The sequence below is a fragment of the Accipiter gentilis genome, chromosome 11 (assembly GCF_929443795.1).
Source record: "Accipiter gentilis chromosome 11, bAccGen1.1, whole genome shotgun sequence".
In the NCBI taxonomy this organism is placed as follows: Eukaryota; Metazoa; Chordata; class Aves; order Accipitriformes; family Accipitridae; genus Astur; species Astur gentilis.
The window spans coordinates 4,010,093-4,030,362 of record NC_064890.1 but is presented as its reverse complement, the minus strand read 5'-3'; the positions used below and the strand labels follow the sequence as shown (position 1 = coordinate 4,030,362).

Below are 20,270 nucleotides of genomic sequence, written 5' to 3'. Positions count from 1 at the left end.
GGGCTCGGTCCTGTCCCCAAAACTGGGGACTGCGAAGGAGCATCCTGCCCCATCGCCAGGGATGCTGTGGCCATCCCCGTCCTCCCCCATCCCTTTGCACTGCCGGACCGCCGCCAGCCCTCCCAGGCAACAGGAAAAGTTTAAAAGTCAGTTCTTTATGAGAAGCTGAGCTCTTGGCTGCAGTTCCTCACCGGGGCCCTGCACCGGCCTTATCTGAGAGCCGCAGCTTTTGGCGTTACAGGAATAGCAGGTCCCCGAGGGAAACGGGGCGGGGGGTGCCGGGGGAAGGCTGAGGGGCCACGGAGGGAGCGGGACAGGGCTGTGCATCCCCCCTGTACCTCCACCAGCATCTGCGACCGTCCCACCACCTTCATTTCTACCCTCTGTCCTCACCAACACAGGTCCCTGTCCTCCCTAGAGCTTCCTCACGGCTCTGCAGAGGCAAGACAAAACATTTTGCTTTTGGATAAACTGCAGCATCCCTGGAGGGGTTAGCCCGGATGGTGCCGGAGGGATGGTAGAGGGGTGGATGAAGCTCGTGTCCCCTCTGAGATGTTCTTGAGGCTTTTTGCATCTGCTCAATGCTTCGTAGCAGCCGGGAGCTCACTAAAGTAGAGATGATCGCTCTCCTGCACACACAGATGTTGCGTGCACAGGTCCTATATGCGAAGATGCTATATATACCGCTCCTGTGTGCGCAGGTCCTGCGTGCACAAGTGCTGTATGCACAAGTCCTTTGCGCACAGATGCTACGTGCGCAAGGTCTTGCCTGCATGGGTCCTGCGTGCAGAAGTCCTCCGCGCGTGCCGAAACCAGGCAAAATGTGCCTTGGCTGGGAAAAGCTCTGCTCCTGTCTGCTCCGATACCCCAAACCTTCCCCTCCCTCTGCAACGCCATCTGCATGGGGTCCCGCTCGTCACCGATGGCCGGCAGCATCCCGCTTGCTCTGCCGTAAGGGTGGGAGCCGCCCGGCCGAGGAAGGCACCTAATCTCACCCCATCTTATCTAAATATTTGGGAAGCAGCGGCGGAGACAGGATGCACTTGCCGGGGGCGGAAGACTGGTCTTGGCCCCAGTGCGAGGGAGAGCTCAGCATCGTGAGGCCCTGGCCTGTCCTTTCGCTTTGTACAGGGAGAAACTTCCCCCAGGTCCCTCTGTTGAGTCCGCAGCATCCCGGCTGCATCCCTGGGAAAAGAGCTGGATGGGAAACCTGCCCCCAGCCCGGTGCCAGGGCAGCCCACGGGCAGCAAGGTGAGACCTTGGCAAGGCAGCATCCCCCAGAAAGCTCGTCCCCAGTGGGACGGAGGAGAGGGTTACGGCTTGGTTGGGGCGGTGTTCTTATCATCTTTGGACGCTGGGTTGTGCTCCTACGCTTTAAATGTCCTGCAGTTTATCAATCTCTGCCTGTGCAGCATTTTCTGCTCAGCAGAGACGTGAAAAGCCTCTCTGCTGCCTCCTTCCCCAGATTTTGCTGCAGCTCTGCCTTCCCTCAGCCCTTAATAACCCATTTCTCCTGCTACCGCCCCATGGGGGAAAAAGAAAAGACCTTTCAAATGCTTTTTTTCTTGGTGGGAACAGAAATCAGATGCAAGGCTAAAACCCAGCTGAGCACCCAACCGCTTTGCTGCCGGCTGCTGAGCAGTTCCTAAGCCACTTTAGAGGCTGAACTGGAGGGATTTACCCTTTCCAGGGCTGGAAAGGGGCACGGTAAGGCCCGTTGTAGCCGGCAGGGATGCCCCGGCGGCGGTGCCATGGCCCCGGCAGCTTTCCCTTCCCGCTGCCGGAGTCGCTCGCATTCCTTGGCCGGAGTTGACAGGCGCTGCCGAGCAGCTCGAATCCGGTTCCCACACTGGCGGGGACCTAAAACTAACATCCCCGAATGAGGTAACAGCACTTGAGTCAACAAACCACCTCCGCCAGCTGGACAGGGCGAGGGGGACCACGACCCCGCTCAGCGAGGGGGTCCCTCCGCCTGCTCCAGGGACCGTCCTGCTGTCCCCACGCTGGTGGGTGTCAAGCAGCAAATTCCCTTGGGCACCCGGGTGTGGGTCCGGGTGGTCCCGCGGTTATTTTGTATCCCCTGGCTGGAGCAAGCTCTGGTGCTCCCCGGCATCCTCCAACTCAGGTCACTGGGCATATCCGTGTCCTGGTTGGGGACGCGATGGAGGAGCCATGCTGGTCCCCTGGGAGGTGGCCACAGGGTTGTGTGGCTCAACCAGAGCTTGGGGGACACCAGCCACCTCTGACACGGTTACTTCTTGCTTCATCTAACGCATTTTGGGGTTGAGACGAGGAACAGAGCAGCCAGCCACCCATCCATCTACCCACCATCCCATCCCAAGGCTGGAGCACGGCAAGCAGCCAACAAAACGCCAACTGAAGATATACTTGTGAGCTGGACCTTGGGAAAGACATCCTATGGAATGCAAGGTACTGAGCTAATAAGCCTTGTTAAGAAATTCATTAAGATCTTTCTGTGATCTAAGGAAGGAGAAGGGGTAAAAAGGAGGGTGGGGAACGTGGACCAGTGCTGGTGAAAAGCATCACCTGAAGAGGAAGGATACTGGGAACCAACCAGCCCATAAAATACCTTTGGTCCACAAAGTGGTACCAACCATGTATTTGACTTTTTTGTTTAGGATTTACAGTTTGAGGTTTGGGGTTGTTTTTTAAAATTTTTTAAAATTTACTGCAGCTGGAGAAACTGAGGCGCAGCGGGGTGCAATGCCTGCGATCCCTGGGTTCAGTCCCAGCTGTTTTGCTGGTGTCCCTGCATCACCAGTGCTGCCCCACGAGCCCAGCCGTGCGCGGGGTGGGCTGGTCTGCATTGCCCTCTCCCCTGCCACGTGTGACCTGGACACGTCCCCCACCACCAGACCCCCACGTTGGCCTTGATGCTTCCCCAGCTTCTCTCTGGAGCTGAGCTTTTAGCCCAATGCTGCCCTGACTCTGCCTCATTCTTGTGGACCAGGATTGGAGCCATTTCTGGAACGCTTCTCCTTATAGCGTGCACTTTCCTGTTTTCCCACGGGCTGCGAAATGCAAAGGATTTTTTCACTTTGCTGTCAAGATTTGGCTACAGACTTGTTTACTGGGCCTACAAAGCAGGGAAACCAGATAGTGCCATTTCTCTGTTATCTGCTGGGCTTGGGAGGCATAAAAGTTGTTGCAATTTTCAGGAATACACCGAGTGGAAAGTTAACGGCAAGCGGGTGGGAGGCGTTTTGGCAGCCAAGGAGATGGATGCTATGGGAGGATGCACCCTTGCGGTCTTTCTACAGCTGTTTCAAGGCGTAATTGGCATTTTGTACTAACAATGCTTCGGCTCGTTATTATGCCCAGAGGAGTCTAAGGGAAACAGGGTGGCAGACTTGCTGGCTCGCCAGCTCCAGCACACCATCGCCCAGCGGAGCAGGCAGAGAGGAGCGATGGATGATGCCAAGCCGTGATGTCTGCCCACCCCTTAGCTCTCCAGTGCATCACTGCGCACCGGCACTTCCCAGCCTCACCATCCCCATTTCCAAAAAGCCTCCTGGCACGGGTCCAGCAAAGCCACGGGGAGCACAGCGGCTCCGTGCAGAGCACGGCTGTGCCCAGAAGGAGGAGGGAAGCATTTAAACATCAGCACAGTCATAAGGTGCCCTGCTGCGTTAGGTTCCAAAATTAGATTTTGTCAATCTGATGATATATTTTTATATATTCAATATAAAATTTCATGAGACGCTTTCCCAGCGTGGACGCGGCTGCGGGTTCAGACGTTGCAGAAAGCAGGGCAGGGGATGCTCTCAGGAGAGGCTGTCCTGCTGTGGTGTCTGGGCCATGGACATCATGGTAATAAGGTCCCTCCTTGGAGCCGTCCTCAGCGTTAAGGGCAGCGTGGCTGATAACATCATTTCTGCAGGTGTGTGGGCAAGCAGCATTTACACCCAGCAACAGCCAAAGCAGGAAGGTGACGACCGTGAGATGGCAGCAGACAGGTCCTTCCCCTCCTCCATGAGCATGGTGGGTGCTATCAGGAGGTCCAAGCCCTCTCCAGGACTGCAAGGCAGGGCCATCACCAAACCACAGGGAATTTCAAGAGCCGCTGTGGTCAGGAGGAATGATCGTGCTTGCCTCAGCACGTATCTCCAGGGCTTTTATGAACACACTGTGGCTTCACTTTGTGTCTTACCACCGTACGGTGAAGTCAAGAGTCAGTCCATTTTACAGATGGGACAGCAGAGGTTCAAGAACCTGAGCAGCTATGTCGGATGCTGTGCAGCACAAGCTGTGAGAAGGTCCCTGAAGTGCCAATTTCCCAACGCTTACGCTGCCTTGGCAGTGCTGAGATCCAGAAACCAGAGCTTTATAATGCCAAAACCCACCCCTGAGCCCTACCCACAGCTCAGATAGGTACGCTCTGTCAAGATCTCACCAGCCATGTGGTATCGTCTCTTCCTCTTTGTCATAAACTTAAAACTTCAGCCTATTGAAAAGTTAGCAATATATTGCATTTTCCCTATTACAGGAAACTCATAGTTTCCACAAGAATTATTCCGAAGGTGGGTATCCCTCAGAAAAGCCAGCAGACTACCCACCCACCAGAAGAAGGGGTCTTGGTGTATAGTCTTGGGTTGAGCTTGCCTTTCCCCAACCTTGGCACTACATTTGACTACCCTCTGGTCTTGTAGACGGTCTGAAACAAATGAAATGGAGTTTTTTGCTCTCACTTTAGGATTCTGTGAGAACTGATATAGCATCGAGGAGCACAGGGAGTCCCAAACTCCAGGCTGCTGTGCTTCCCAGTTGCTCTGCAGTCGGGTGTCACCCTACCCCAGCTGTGAGGTTGCAAGATCTCTCCAAGTACACAACTGTGGAGGAACTCCATATTTTTTGCTTGGGTTTTGGGATGAACTTCTGGCCTCTCTACAAAGGCAAAAAGCTTCCCTCCCCCCCCCAACTTTTTCCACCCTTCAAATTTCCCCCTGCTCTCTTTCTGAGACCTGGGTGGGCTCAGCTGGTCCTTCTACTTGAAGAAGACCACAGAGGCCTCTTCTTCTGCTATATCCCCCACCAGGTGATACTGCTGAGCGTGGGTTTGCATTTACCATTTTACACCCCAAAAGTGGTTGCATCTTCTTTTCGTGAAATTAGTTGCATCTCTGTAGGCTTACATGCTCAGATTACCACAGGTTAAAAGCTGATCTCAAACAGCAACACAGCTGCTAATCCTTCATAGAAGTCCAAAAGGGTGTTACTTACACAGGTTTTAGCTTCTTTTAGATACATGGTGGGCCAATTATTTTGCACCTTGTCTTTACAGATGACCTGGAAAGACAGAAGAAAAGCAACTCTCAAATCATTGACATAGGTTGGAAGGAAAAGTTGGTCACTGATACAACAGACTGCCCCAAGCCAGGAGATATCCCAACCAAAGCTCTGATCCATTTTATGGAAATGAGACAGGCCCAGGAGCCCTTCACTCAACCTTTTATGTGTGGAAAGGGTTTTCACACGTAACTGATGTGGTCGCTAATCCGCTTCCCAAACCAGGCTTAGGATTTGCAGTATGTGGTAAAGCAGGAATTGGCTTGGGCAGTAGGAAGATCCATGCCTGTGGGCCGTGATGCAGTCCTGTCCTACAGAAGACAAGTATCTAGAAACAAAATCCCCTTCCCTCCTTTCTCGCACTGGGATCTTTAGTTATCCTGGCTTGTGTTTTGAGACCCCCTATGCTCCCAAACCATTTTCTGCTAATAACATCCATGCACAGTTGATGCTGAATTGTGGTCTTTGCCCTCTGATCAAGTCCGAGTCCACCCAAGGCAGCTTCTGCTCTCTGTAGTGCTTCCCTCCCTCTTCCCAAATTTCACTTCTTCCCTTTTCAGCACCCAGACCATAATCCCCTTCACCTCCATCCTCCATGTCGCTTCACTGGAAAGCTACAGGAGAAGGGTTGGACTAGATGACCTTTAAAGGTCCCTTCCAACCCAAACCATTCTCTGATTCTCTGATCTAGAATTATTTTGCTGCCTCATGTTTTCCTAAGGCAGATCTCTCTGACACAGACATGCACAGCAAGAAGGGCTGCAGGCTTTACACGTACGTGGGATGCCATCTAAATATTAATAGACACCACTACGAAGTGCCCACCTTCCCGTAGGCATCATTACCTCGTTTTGGAAAGTGTTAGGGTGCTGGTGGTGAGGACTGCTGCTCGCCGTCTGGTCCCCCAGGGCTGGGGCTGATGGCTGTGCACTGGCAGGGCTTTGGTCAGTACTTGCAGGTTTGGTTGACACAGATCCGGCATCTTGGCTTTTCTGGTCTGGGTCCCCAATATACACCAAAAAAACAAGAAGACAGACACTGATACAGTATAGAGGATACAGCTGACACAGCTCCATTCGTGAGCGGCTGAAAATAAGTTTTCAGCTCTAGCTCTGCCTTGAAGTTCATTGTGTCAAAGCTTGCAGAGGCTTTGGGTTGCTTCTATTTTTGTTTTTTTTTTAATTAATTTTGAGCTGGAAAAAATATTATTGCTGATTTTATGTTCTGCTGCTAAAACGCATCAGACTATTCTGGAGAGATGAACCCAAAGGCTATGATGGCTGTGCATTGGTAGATGGGTAATCATTTAAAAAAGGAGTATTGCTGGGTAAATGGGATGGCCCTCATTTCACTTTATCTGGGCTGTCTTCCATGGAGTTTTCTACAACAGAGGTAGACTACCTGAGCTGGCTACCCAGGATCTCCCAGTGAATGGAGTTCACTGTGCAATCCCACTGACAACTGCAGCTGCCTCCATTAGGAAGGGATGAAAAGCCACAACCTCTGTTGACTCCATCTGCATCAGCTATGGAAGAAGAAGTCCAGGGTGTCATGCTTAGAAGTCGTGTCTTGTACTACTGGAGACAGCCTGGGGTGTCCTGCCTGCCTGCTCCTCCAGAAGGGCAGATTCCCCACTTCTACCAGCCCCATCCAGGTGTCTCAGATACCTGAGATCATCTCAGATGCCTTTGTTAAGGTCTGTAGCATCTTACAGTTTCTTGTGCAATGGGAGTAGTGCAAGGAGCATAGCAGCCTCCTGCCTCCCCAAATCCTTTTGAAGAAATGGATCTCCATCAGTTCCTAACTGATCCTTAAATGGTGACAAAGAGAATTAAAAGGCCACATCCTGTTCCTAGCCTGTTTGCTTTTGGGAATCCTGCCTCTTCCACAGAAAAGTTGAGAGATATTTTTCTCCCAGGCACATTCTGAAGGCTCTAGGAGAGAATTAATTTCAATGTAAAAGTTTTTTAGACCTCTTCATGCTCAATGCTTGGGGTCAAATTTGAACTAACATAATTTCATATATCGTCATTTAATGGAGAACAGTCCTGTGGAGTAGAAGGGGAAAGAAACATGAAGATGATACACATTCCACCTCCTCGTGCCTGCTAACATGCTCAAAAGATGGCTTGGGTGAAGCCACTGAAGATGCCTTGCATTAAGATCTTGGCCCATTTAGTGATGCTGACAGCTGGAAGGATGAGAGGGATGGAGATGGTTTTTTGAGTGGCTTTTGCATTGCAGGTAACTGGAAATTAGGTCAAGAACAACATTTCCAGTCCCACAGCATGACTGCTTCCCCATAAACACTACCAGACAAAATGCCAACAGGGAGCCTAAACTGTGCCTCACCAGGACACTTATGAACTAATATGACTCTGTAAGCTCCAGAGGTCTACAGGAAACATATTAATGGTGTTCAGCAGGATCCTAAACACCACACAGACACTCCTAATGCTGCTTAGAAAGAAGACAGCAGCCAACCCCCCCCAGCACTGATGAATATCCTACCTAACTGCTTAGACTCTTTAGAGGTTGTAGACTCAGAATTTAGCCACAAAGACTCCTTAGTCATCTAAAGTTTCTTTTCTGTGCATGCCCAGACAGCCTTCACTAAGCTGTTAGCCATACTAGGGAACTTCTACAGTTGGCATTTGGGGTGCCGTCAATTTGTTTCACTGACTCTACAATGTCAGTCTCCACCTCCGAGCTCATCACTGCTGGCTCCCTTTTGCAGTCACTGAAGATCGAGTCATTGCAGTTGATGGTGCTTTGGGCACAGTTTGGTCCATCCAAAAGCCAATGTCTATGCTTTGCCGGTTGATTTATGCCTTGAATTTCACTAACTGCATTGACTCGATCTCCACCGATGACAACAGGGACCTAACCGCCCAGTTGTCATGGTGACAACTACACTGGAAAGTCCTAAAATGAGACAAGGTGATGATACCCCATAATGAGAGGAGGTGTTTAGGGTACCAAAGGAAAAAAAAACACAAAAGGGCTTCCCAGCACAAGAAATCAAGGTTCTTGTCTTCTGGTACCTGCTCCAGGAGTTGACGTGGCGGCTGCCTCTGAGACCTTGTCCGTGCTGCCAGGTGATAAAGGCAGAGACGCTTTACTACTGGTGGGGGACACAGCTCCATCAAAAGGCGTAACAAAAGTATTGATGCTTCCAGGTCTGGTGGAAGAGGCCAGTCCCTGGACTGGAGAACTGGAAGAAGAGTGAGGCAGCTTGGTGACAGATGCGGGAGAAGAGACACCATCGTCCTTCAGCCCAAGGGTAAGGTTGTTCTTTGGGATGCCGCTGCTCGCGGTCATGCTGTTCGACTGGTCTGAAGTCTGGATTGTCAGACGTTCTGTGGTGGAAGGGGATGGGGCAGTAGTCCCTAAACCTCCTGAGATGGCTGCAGAGCTGCTCACAGGAGTGAGGACTGCACTTCGAGGAGTGGTGGCTGCCAAGCTTCCCAAGCTTGCTGGAGTGCTGGTCTTCTGCTGGGCAGTGCTGAAGATTGCAGGAGGTTTGGTTGTTGAGGGTCTGGAGCTGGCTGAAGGGATGCCCTGCTGAGGCGATATCGTGGGGGTGGCTACTGGGTTTCTTGGGCTGCTTGTAAGGGTGGTCCCTTGAACTGTGGTGGGTGATATCGCACGGGTGGGTGATGTGTTTCTCGGGTTGCTTGAAGTGGTGGTGCTTTGACCAGTGCTGTGTGGTCTCTCAGAGGTGGGCGGTGAGCTTCCCAGCTTGCTTGTGGAGTTCATCCCTTGAACTGCAGTAGATAACACCGTAGGGGTGGATTGTGGTTTTCCTGGATTGTCTGTAGGGGTCTTCCCTTGCACCTTGCTGCTGTTTGTAGTTGTGGTGATCTGCCCATTTTCTCCTGGGTTTGCAGGTTTCGTTGTAACATTCTGAGAGCTGTCACCTAGGGAAAAGTTAAAAACGCCAAGATAAACTTTGAACTAAGGAAACTACCCTTGGTTTCCACCCAGAACAGGTATTTGTAGAAATAAATGCTGACCAGAAACTATGAGTCATTCACTCAGGGCTTGTCTCATGCTCTCTAAACTCATACCAAATGCTGTGTTCTGGTATCACCGACTCAAGCAGAAAGCAGAGCAGAGGAGAAGGAGGAAGAGTCAAACTCACAGGACTTCAAAGGGGTTGGGCAAGACCTGCTGGTTCCCAGAAGGCAGGTCTCCCTCGGATGGAAGGTGCACCAGCTCCCGTGCAGACCTCTGCAAGTCATTCCCAAAATAAATTACGTCCAGCCCTTGTAAGGGAGCAGCCAAGGGATGCGCTGAGTGCTGTCTGTCCAACCCTGTCATGAGGGTCTCCCATTTCCCTGAAGTGGTGAGGAGCCTCAGATAAATAAGGTGACACTTCTGACCATTCTGAAAGTTATATTCTTTTTGCAAGCTCAAGCTCTGTTTCTTTAATTACTCGTATTTCAACTTAGGGGTTTTTTCCCTCCCAAACTCAGACAATTACTATAAAAACATTATAAAATAAGCACTCTCACTTGAATCTACAGAACCAAACCACTGAGAGAGGTGGGACACTGGAGCAGGTTGCCCAGAGAGGTTGTGGCTGCCCCATCCCCGGCAGTGTTCAAGGCCAGGTTGGATGGGGCTTGGAGCAACCTGGTCTAGTGGAAGGTGTCCCTGCCCATGGCAGGGGGGTTGGAACTAGATCATCTTTAAGGTCCCTTCCAACCCAAACCATTCTATGAAAATGTGTACACAGTGAAATTCCCAGTTCGGTGAACTGTGGAAACAACATTTATTCTACTTGCTCTGAAAGAATGGGTCAACACTGGACAGAATTTGCAAGTAAATACAAAAAGCATTTACTTGAAACTGCATTATTTTAATTTTAAGGATGTTCAGCTCAGCTGTGCATTGCAAATATTATCACCAATCTGCAATCACATACTTGTTTAGCTGATTATTTTACTATTCTGAAAAACCTGAGAAAGTCACATAAAAATGTTTAAAGTCAGTGTTCACTTTCAAAGGAAAATCTTAAAAAAAAATATCAAAGGTTGCATTTAGGAAAAGGAGAAGCAAGCCAGGAAAACAAAGGGCTCCATCTACACGTACCATGCAAATCCCTAATGCCACCACCTGAACTGTGAAATTCCCATGTGTTTTTCCATGGTTTTTAGCCTGCATTTGTACATCACGTAGAAATGCTGCTATTATCATGGCTTATTTGTTTCTGAGGAAATCCATGAAGTATTTCACTGAGAGCTGACATTACCTGAGTGGGGAAAAAAACTCAGTCTCAAAGCAAAGAGGGTTGTCCATTGCTCAGATGTCTCACATTACCATACATAAGGAGATCTGCAGTTGATTTCTGAATAATACTTCAAATTTTCAAATTACGAAGCTGTTTCTCAATGAGGGATGCAGCCGAAGGACAGCTTGCCTGACAAAAGTAAGCTCTCCAACAGCACACAGTTCTCCAACGTCCCACAACACTAAAACGTGGTATGTTCACTAGCAGACTGGTGTAAAAACTTGGGTCTATTTTTCTGTTTGTATTCACTGCAGGAGCTCCATCAATTGCTACGGAGATAATACCCCCCCCCAGCATATTGTAGCCACCAGCTCTGGGCTCTTGCTCAAATTCACCCCAGGAAAGGTTCAACTGATTTTTTACCTTTCAGGAACCATGGGCTGCACTGAGCCACTTCATCTGTGGATCTGTCTGGAGTCAAGACAACAACCTGATTTTGGGGTGTGTGGGGGTGTTGTGTGTCTCTTCCATTTGCTGGCTGTGCAGAAGAGGGCTCTTTTTTTTTCCCCATGAAACACTTGTATTATTTCCAACTCTCCAAAACAGGAGTCGTACTTCCACACTTACAGGGTTTGATTTTTAGCCATATCCTAATGCTGTTCTCCAGAGATCTGCTTCGTTCCTCTGTGCTGGCATACCGACAAAGTATTTTCTCTTACAAAGCCTGTTTATTAGCGCTGGTTATGCTCAAGTTTCTGAGATTCATACTGCTGGCAAAATCTAACTCCACCATGTCAGGACCCGGTGTGGTGGGGGTATGTTTGAGACAGGAACTGGGGAGTGAGATTTGGGATGAGGAGGCTGCAACAGGTTTGGGGTCGCATGGGAGCTGCCTGGGAACAGGGTGGGTTTGGAGGAGGCAGAGGAGCTACAGCTGGGCTCTGCATAGGCATCTGAACAGGGAATAGAATAGAATAGAATAGAATAGAATAGAATAGAATAGAATATTTTCAGTTGGACGGGACCTACAACGATCATCTAGTCCAACTGCCTGACCAATTCAGGGGAAATGCAGAGCCAGGAGATGTGCAGATCCCCTCCTGAAACACGGTTCCTATTCCTGTTTCCCCACCAGCTTCTGGGAGTAGCCATTTCTGAAAACACCAGTAAGACCTGAGTTTAACTGAAACTAGCAGCATGAATTATTTTAGGAAACCCTGGGCTTGCGAGAAAACATCTCCACTACATCTGCAGGAAAAGAGCTTTTGTGGACATAAGCCATATTTCCTATAGACTGACCACCGTCTGCAGGAGAAGAAGAGGTAAGGAAGGAAAACACAGGCATGGAGACCTAGCAGATGAAACCCAGGTGCAAAAGATAGGAGGGATTTTTCATGTAGCCACCTCCTCAGTTGTATTATCAACTTGCCTGGCTTGAATCCTCAGTGATGGTTGCACCAAGCTAGAGACCAGGCATCTAGTTAACCACAAAATGGGTCTATCCCATAAACAGGGCTGTAAAAGTTTGACAGGAGTTTCGACAACAAGGGAGGTAAAAAAAAATATAAAAAATCCTTTAAAGGTAGAAACAATACAAAAGAGACGTAAATAAAGAAAGGGTCGGAAGGAAGGTGGAGGAAGTCCCCCACTGCTCCCGCTTCCTTTTCATGCCCTGGGTCCATCCCAGAGAGGCAGGAAGCAAACAGGCACCAAAGGAGAGGTAGAAAAGACAATTCAATTCAACTTGATCCAAAAGAGAAAGGGGCAGGTCTGTGCTTTGGCTCTGGGCCAGCCTCGGTGGCCAGCTAGGACCCCACAAGCCAAGAAATTGGTGTCCCAGCCCCATTGCTTCCTCATCCCAGCCGGGGGAGCTGCAGATACATTTTTACCACTTTTAGCAAAAATTGGGGGAAAAAGCCCAAAGCAAGAGGTTGCTCTGCTGATGGAGAAAGCTGGTGTGATCTTCCAGGCTTGCCCTGGATGGGGTGGTAGGAGGGCTTCTTTCAAGGGACACAGGGTGACACAGCCCAAAAAGCAACCAGGAGAAGAACCAAGACTCAAGTTGATGCCCACAAAGCTTACTAGCATTTTGTCTTTCCATAGGTCTGCATCCACTCTTAGCTCTCCTCTCCTGCTAAGGTCAAGAGATGTTAAAAGATCGATTTATTCTTCATCATTAAGCCAGGCCCAGTGGTTCAAGTGGGCTCAAAGCAACTTGAGGAGCCAGCACACTCCTGCTTGGAAGTGGTGAGCCACCATGCAGGGGGATGGATGGATTGAGGGATGGATGGATGGATGGATGGATGCATTCAATTGGTTCTGACCATGTGGGCAGGTAGGACACTATCCATCCTACCACATGGCCCTGGCTGAGGTCAGGCAATGCTAAGTGCCACAGAGGCACAAATCGCTCTCCTTTGGTGGGTAATGACCTGCAGCTCTTTGGCAAGTGGCAACACAAATGATATATGAGCCAGAAAGCACTTCACCACACCATTCCCTCCTTACAAACCTGCTCTTGCTGCATTGGGCTGGATGGGACCACTAGGAAGTCTTTTGCAAAAGATCTCCCATCCCAAACTTGAGCTGAAGGTGATGTTTCTTTACTGACCTCCATCCCAGCTCAGCTGGGTTGCTACGAAATTTTCACTTTCCCCCTTTCTTTTTCCACAGCCGGCTTGTCTCAAAGCAGACTATTTTGAAGGATTACCGTTGCTGGCTGAAATGCAATGGCTGTGGTGAACAGCAGCCACGGAGATGGCCACAAGAAAAGGAAATCCAGGCAGGTTGCAAACGTGACACTCTTCAAGACAACGTGCACTCCAGTGGGCCAGACCCACAACATCCCAGAGGAGAGAAGCCACAGCTACAGCTGGGTGAGATCCAACTTCCACAGAGGACCAGCACCCTTATCCATCCCCACGCCTGTCCCACAGATTTTTGGGCACCCATCTGCCAGTGAAATTTACCTTTTCTCTCCAGTTGCATTAAATTAAACTCTTTTCACACTGCTGGTGCACAAGGAGCCAGATGCCGCTGCAGTCGTGGGGTTGCACACCTTTCTGCAGTTTTATTGCTCTGGGCTTAATATTAGTTATTTGTCCAGGGACTGTCTCACTGCAGCATTGGGAAAAAAATGTGTTTTATTTAGACTGAGGAAAAACAAATTGCATTTTTTTGGTGTCTTGCAGGTTTACCACCTGCAGAAGACCTGGCTTATGCAAACTCATTGCTCTCATTTTCAGAAGCCTAGCAAATAATTCCAAAGCAGAAACAAATACAGAACAACCAGCAAGAGCACTGCAAGCCCAGGAGTCTCTGTTTTCCTTCCACACGTGCTATATCTCTTTCAAACGCCAGAGAACTATTTTTTTATCTCTTCCTCCCTCACTGGCCACCCGTGCCAAATAGCGGCGGCGGACCTGGGGTTAATAACTGGTAATGAGCCCCTGTTTGCCTGGGCTGGTAGCCAGTATTGCCTGACAACTGTCCTCAACAGAAGAAATGAAAAGGATCTGGTCGAAGGAGGAGAAAACCCCTGCAACCACAGACTGGCGGTAATAACAGCCAGACAGGACAGGATTATGTTTAGTGCCCCTTTAGCATGAAAATTACTCACAAAAGATGCAGTATGTCCTTTTGCAGGAAACAACCCTTTCATGGTGTGAGCCCTGGAGATAAAAGGATTTAATGCATGCTATGAGAGAGAAGGAGGATGGAGGAGAGGTCCTTTAAGCTATCTTTCCCCTTAGCAGGAGGAGTTCCTTTCCAAAAGAAATTTCACCTGAATTTCAGCCTGAGTCCCTCACCCTGTTTTCCAGAAGGCAGAAAAAGCTCCCTGCCCCTCACCTTCCTGGCTGGATTTCGGCAGGGCAAGGTCACTTATCTGCTTTCACTTTTTGGACTGTCATCAATTCCTCGTTTTAAGGAAATAAAAGTAACGTAGCAACTACCAGTGTATTTTGACAGCACTGGTTGCAGTGAGTCTAATGCTTTGGTCTGCCCCTCTCCTCTTGCATGTATCACTCAGAAAACCCTAAACCTTTGCAATTCTGTGCTGGGTCCATGGTAGACCCCTCAGGAGGAAAGTGCAAGCTCTCCATGCACACATCCGTGTGCACGGTGGCCAAACAGCCCGCGGGAAATGAGTATGCTGCAAAAACATGATTTCATTTCTGGACATGTGTATCCCATGACCGTGCCTGCAATACAGTGTCTGCGTAATGGGGACAGCCCCGGAGGGGAAACAACTTTCCCTTATTGTCAGCTATCAAGATGGGCTTGTTCGGCCCCCAGTGAGCAATATTTGGGAGGCTGGAAGTGCTGTCGTCGGTCCCTATTGCTGCAGGCATTCCTGAAAGGGGCTGGTGTGGGAGTGCTCTGGATAGGAGCTGCTGGGATGTGAAAAGCAACCCAAAACGTAAAAGGAAAGCCATGCTGGTTTGTGCCAATGTAGCTCCTTGCAGTATCAGTCGAAGGCCACAGTTTTCGGCCACGGTGCACCTTCACTAACCACGCCGCGAAGTGACGCTCCGGTTGTAACCTCATTGCAGTAGATACGTGGTATTTTGCAGGCTGGGGAAGATGCTTGGTGGGAGTAGCTTGTTTGGAAAGGTCATGGCTTGGAGCACAAGAAGAGAAGAAAACCGGCACTAAATGCAAAGCGAAAGGACATGTCCTGTCCCTCCTCCCATCAGCCCACCCGAAGCCACCACCTCTCCACGCAGCTTCTCTGATTAATTCCCTGCCCAACAGCTTCCCGCTTCCTATTTCAGTAACGCCTCCTCCCCCCGCCGTCCACCTTGTTGAAACAGCTCAGATTGGCTGAAAATCTATTAATAGTGAGAAAAGGAAACCCAAAAGAATAACTTAGGAAATGGTGGGTGACACACCCCACGCCGGCAGGCTGAGCCCGGCTTGGAGCCTTACGCCAGCCGGCTCCTGCTCCTCCCAAGGCGGGATGAGAAAGCTCGGGAGCCCGAGCGACCCAGGGAAGGGGAAGGGATGTGAGCCAAGCCTGAGGAAGTTCCTATTTTCCTCCCCTTTTTTGCAGCCTTTCCTGATTAAACAGGGGCAACGGGTTGAGTTTGTCAAAGGGAAAGTGGGGGCTGAGGCTCCAGGGGTGGCCTTTGCTAGGGGAAAGCCAAAGTGGGTGAGGAGGCTCCTGGTCTTTTCTTTGCATCGCGAGAAAAGGAGGGTATCTTGGGCAAAAGGAAGGTTTTATCCACCCGCTGCAATGCAGCCGTGTCTGAGCTGGAGCAGACTAGCCGCTGCAGAGGACAGGAAATTTGTCACCTCCTTTTAAAACTGTGAGAGCCATCAGATTGGCAGAGCATCACAGAACGGCGTTATTTATCCTGGAATTAAGCTGGGCTACCAGAGCAAATGGTTACCTCACCAGGTTTTAAAATTTTGCCTCTGTAGAGGCTCCCTTCCATCTGCTTAGGGAAAGATGAGCTGCAAACAAACAGCACCATCGTCCCTAGCTACCTGCCGAGATTTCGGTGAGGGATGTGGTACGAGGATGCTGTTAGCACGCGTGCCACCCTTCGCCCTTGCAAAGAGGCACTCTCCATGTCGGAAGATACACTTTCAAACTGGCATCACCCAAACCCTTTGCTGCCAGTCTCACCACCAACGTTAGGAAACGGCTTCTCCCAGGGCAAAGACCAACTTGGCTTCCCGGGTAAGAAGACGGGGAAAGGTCCGACAGCCACTGCCAGAGCATTTTCAGACTCTAATCCATCAGTTCAATTAGCCAGTGCAGGGTTGTCTATAATCTCCAAAGCCCTGCCAGTATAAAAACTGCTGCAGAACAGTCTTAATAGAATTGCACTGCAAAATATTAAAGATGAGACCTAATGGCTGGATCTAATTAGTGCTACAGTATCACTCGGGAAGGAAACGGGTATGTCTGGACTCTGATTTAAAGCTAGCGGGCTTAATTTTAGCACGGAACCTTCTTCACCCCGCTGTGAAAAGCTCTATTGAAAAGACCCTTCAGATCAGTGCTGTTTAGATCTTGCATGCAAGTGACAGCAAAATCAAGGCAATAATACTGACAAGTCTCCTCTTCTCCGCTGTCAAATGAAATGAACCTGCAGCCACAGCCTCTGTCCTGAAGGACATGGCTGGATATGGCAGGGAAAAATGGATGTGCTTCAAGCCCTGAGGGGTTTTGCTCCATCTCCAGATGGAGAGGAGCATCCAGGGCTTCCTCCTGCATGGCTGCACTGCCAGCCTGGAGATACCCCTTGGCTGGAGATCTGGGGCATGTCCCCGCAGCACCTTAGCATCATCCTAAGGACTTTTATCAGTCTGCAGGATTTTGCAGTCACTCACATCCCTACAGTAGCCAAAAGCCGCTCTGCTTTAATTCAGACCCGGGAAAATTTTAAGTTGTCCCTATTTTACCCAGTGGAAGTAACCCTGAAGCTCAGAGAGCAGATGTCGAACCAAACCTCACGCAAGCTCTGGCTGCTCCATCCCGCCTGTTAGGTCTGCCTCACTTTATTTTATTCACACGACAGCCTTTAAATCTCCTTGGTTTTGACCAAGAAACCCATCCACAGCCTAAGATGTCTTTCCTGCCAGGACTGCAACACACATCCCCAAAATCCAGGTTCTGATGAACTGGCATTTTCTGATGAGAGACCCGCTTCATTAACAAATTCCCCATCAGCTCTTTCTGCTAGTATTTGAGCCAGCTCAGCTTGTCTGCTGTTTCACTTGGAAGTATGACAAATATTAAAAATAATCATCCCAAGGCACGTCTCCCCACTTGGACACACTCCTCTTTCCCTGCAGCCCTGACACATCTCCTCCTCGCTCCCTTGGTCCCTCTAAACACCACATTTGGGGAGGCAGAAATGGGTTCATTTGCCTTACTAATTAATGACCAGACAGTGGATTTGAGGGAGCAGAAGGACCTCAGCACTCCTCGCTCCCATCTTCTCAAAAACATTGTTGTTGAGTTGTCTTCCATGCCACGCTTGGACCTCTCCTGAATTTCTCCTCTAAGACTGGTTATTGCCAGAAAATTGTGATCCGAGGCATCTTTCACCCAAATGGATCCTACTGGTCCATCCCAGGCAGTGCTCCATCCCATGGCCAGCTCCAGCCAGAGGCGAGGGATGCCAGTGGTGGGAGGAAGCACCAGTCCAGCCTCTCTTATGGATAAACATAGGACATCCTACTTAGGACTGTGTATCCACAACTCTTCCCATGGAAAGTCTGTAGCTATCTAAGAAGTGAAGGGAAAGACAAAAAAAAAAATAATCAAAAGGAGACAGGAAGACCAATGTGGAAAATGAAGGCTCTGAAATCCTTCACACCAGGTTGTCAAGGAGGCAAACAAACACAGACGCACATGCACACCTCTATCCAAGCCACCCCCAGATATTTTTTCATCACCGAGCCTGAAAACATCCTCTTTCCACCAAGGGCTGACAGGATTTGTAAGGGACCTGACTCCAGCCCTGCACCTTTCCCAGGCTGCAAGATGAACCAGGGACTCTTTGCAGCCCGAGCAGAAACACTCCATCGTGCAGGAAACGGTAGCAGAGCTGCTGGAGCGGAAAGGCGGGGAGCACGAGCCAAAAAAGCCACACGTCCCAGCCCGACCAGACCCTCCAAAGCACAGAGTGTAACCGCGCTCCTGCCCTTCTCCTGCCTCCTTTACGCTGCTAGCGTGGCGTTATCCCACGATGACCTTGCTGCTTCAAAGCAAGATTTGTGGCAATACAGCCTACTCCCGTACCAAGCGAGCATCAATCTCCCATCAGCTGAAGGACGTGATGTCTGGCACATTGAGCACTAAGACCCCTCTATTTCTTCAAAAGTCACCCAAGGACTTTGGAAGAAACTCAAGGTTTACACTGAGTAATGGGCCACAGAAGTCGCTCTGCAGCAAGGTAAAGCCCAGCTACCTCTGGCCCTAAACAGCAGCCGTGAATCAAAATGACACTGAAAATCACAAGACTGCCATAAGACCCCACAACTTCGTTATACATCGAACATTTGGGGGTTTTCCTATATAACTTCCATGTTGTAAGCCTTTAAGATACTCTTTCAGGCTTTTGTCTGTGAACATGAATGCTAAAAAAGCCTGTTTTCTTCAAAAAAGTAAATCAATTAAAAGCCTAGATTTGTCTGAATTTGGAGAGGAATCTCAGGTCCATGGGAAGGACCAAGAGATTAAGACTACCAGATCAGCAATACCACCTTGGCTTCGTGAGCAGACCATCCAGCTTCACCACCTCTCTTCAGCAAGGGTTGAAGGCCGGCCCACGAATTGACTTCATCAATAAGGAGCTATGAAGCTGGCAGCGAGGTGGTGGGAGACCTTCAGAGAAGCCAACGTTAAGAGTTGCTTGGCCAAAGCCACCGGTTTGCTCTTGAGGGCTGAACTGTCACATCACAGCAGCCCCTCCTGGAGATCTGACCTCCTTTCTCCAGCCCAGAGCTGCAGCTTGGTGCATGGGGATGGCTGGGGGGACAGATTTATTCATCAAGACGGAGAAGAAGTTCCTCCTCATGCTTTTCACCCCAGCAAGACGAATCATCCCTTGCTGGCTTTTCCTGGAGGACTATTCCAGACAACTTGAGAAGGAGTAAGGACATCAGCCTCTGAGACAGGAATGATTTTTATTCAGCCTGATGGCTTGTCTACACAAAGGTACTCAAGAAAATTAATCTAAAATTAAAAGAAGGTATGATTTCAGAGTGGATTAGTCAAAGTGCACACAACCCACCAGGTGGCCACTCTTGTTCGGCTTTAAATCAGCTCTCATTTAATTTAGCTAAAATGAAGTAGGTTAAATCAAATTAAGGTCTCCTTAGCTCTGAAAGCTGACAAGGGGAAGCTGATGCAGTTTAAGAAAGATAATTCAGGAGAAATCTGGTGATGGTCCCCACACAAACAAGCCCCCAAATGTCGCATTGGGCACTGACACTGACCAAACATTGGGGATGGGGCACACCTGCCTCCCCAGGTGCGTTGGTCTTTCCCGATTCCTGGACATGGCAAGCTCCGATTGCTGTCAGATTTGATGTCACGTCAGCAGCTCTTGCTATTTGCTCAGTTTTTGTCATGGAGAAAGGCAGGACAAGAAGAAGACAGTAGACGGACCACGCCATGGGACTGGGGAGTGGGTGCATGGTGCAGAAGGCAGTGGGGTCCATCCACTGTCCGCTGTCTTCTAGGACAGGATAGACAAGCGGACAGAGAGGCAAGGTGGGGGTGGGCTTGCCTATCCACAGCAAGAAACGGCCTCGCTGGGTGGCACAGGCAGACCGAATTCATCGCCCTGTCCTCCTCTCCAGCTGGCTGGTTTCATATTTGGGTTCATGTTGAGCAACGTGGGGAGGGAGTTAGCCCTGAGCTACTTATCCTGCTGGCTGAACCTCTGCCAGCTGGCCAGCACTGGGGAAGAGTTGTCACATCTAATGTCACTCAAGTTAGGCGCTGTGCATTGGCGATGAGTCTAGACTGTCCATGAGAGATGAGGGCCGCAAGGGTCTCGCAAAGGGACAAATGCGCAGACCTCCTGTGGGTAGGTTTTTCAGCCAAAAAAAATCCCCGCTTTTTGTATGAATCACACTAACTCTTGCAATGAGGAAGGGGAGTGGAGGAAATATGCCCTTTCTTGTGGCAGGGGCTCTTCCTAAAGGGAAAGAGTCAACCCCAAACCCAAATAGGGACTATTGGCTTCTCTGGGACTTCACA

General features: G+C 49.7%; 1 protein-coding gene and 1 long non-coding RNA gene across 4 annotated transcripts in view; one reads left to right on the top strand and one right to left on the bottom strand.

Moving 5' to 3' along the window:
- PODXL (podocalyxin like) overlaps positions 1-20,270 on the bottom strand; it is a 45,863-nt gene that overhangs the window by 7,568 nt on the left and 18,025 nt on the right. The window contains exons 2-4 of the mRNA XM_049814347.1: positions 8,352-9,227; positions 6,153-6,304; positions 5,242-5,307 (exon numbers count right to left, since the gene is read on the bottom strand). Of these exons, the coding sequence (XP_049670304.1) occupies positions 5,242-5,307; positions 6,153-6,304; positions 8,352-9,227 (1,094 nt within the window). The remainder of the gene's footprint in view (positions 1-5,241; positions 5,308-6,152; positions 6,305-8,351; positions 9,228-20,270) is intronic.
- LOC126044550 (uncharacterized) lies at positions 99-19,677 on the top strand. 3 transcript variants are annotated; one of them, XR_007507705.1, is made up of 6 exons: positions 99-2,430; positions 8,487-8,590; positions 11,679-11,865; positions 12,647-12,790; positions 13,217-13,419; positions 13,735-19,677. It is a non-coding gene; the product is annotated as an uncharacterized LOC126044550 (long non-coding RNA). The 3 variants fall into 3 exon arrangements; XR_007507704.1 differs by having other exon boundaries at positions 13,217-19,677; XR_007507706.1 differs by lacking the exon at positions 99-2,430 and adding an exon at positions 8,323-8,405 and having other exon boundaries at positions 13,217-19,677.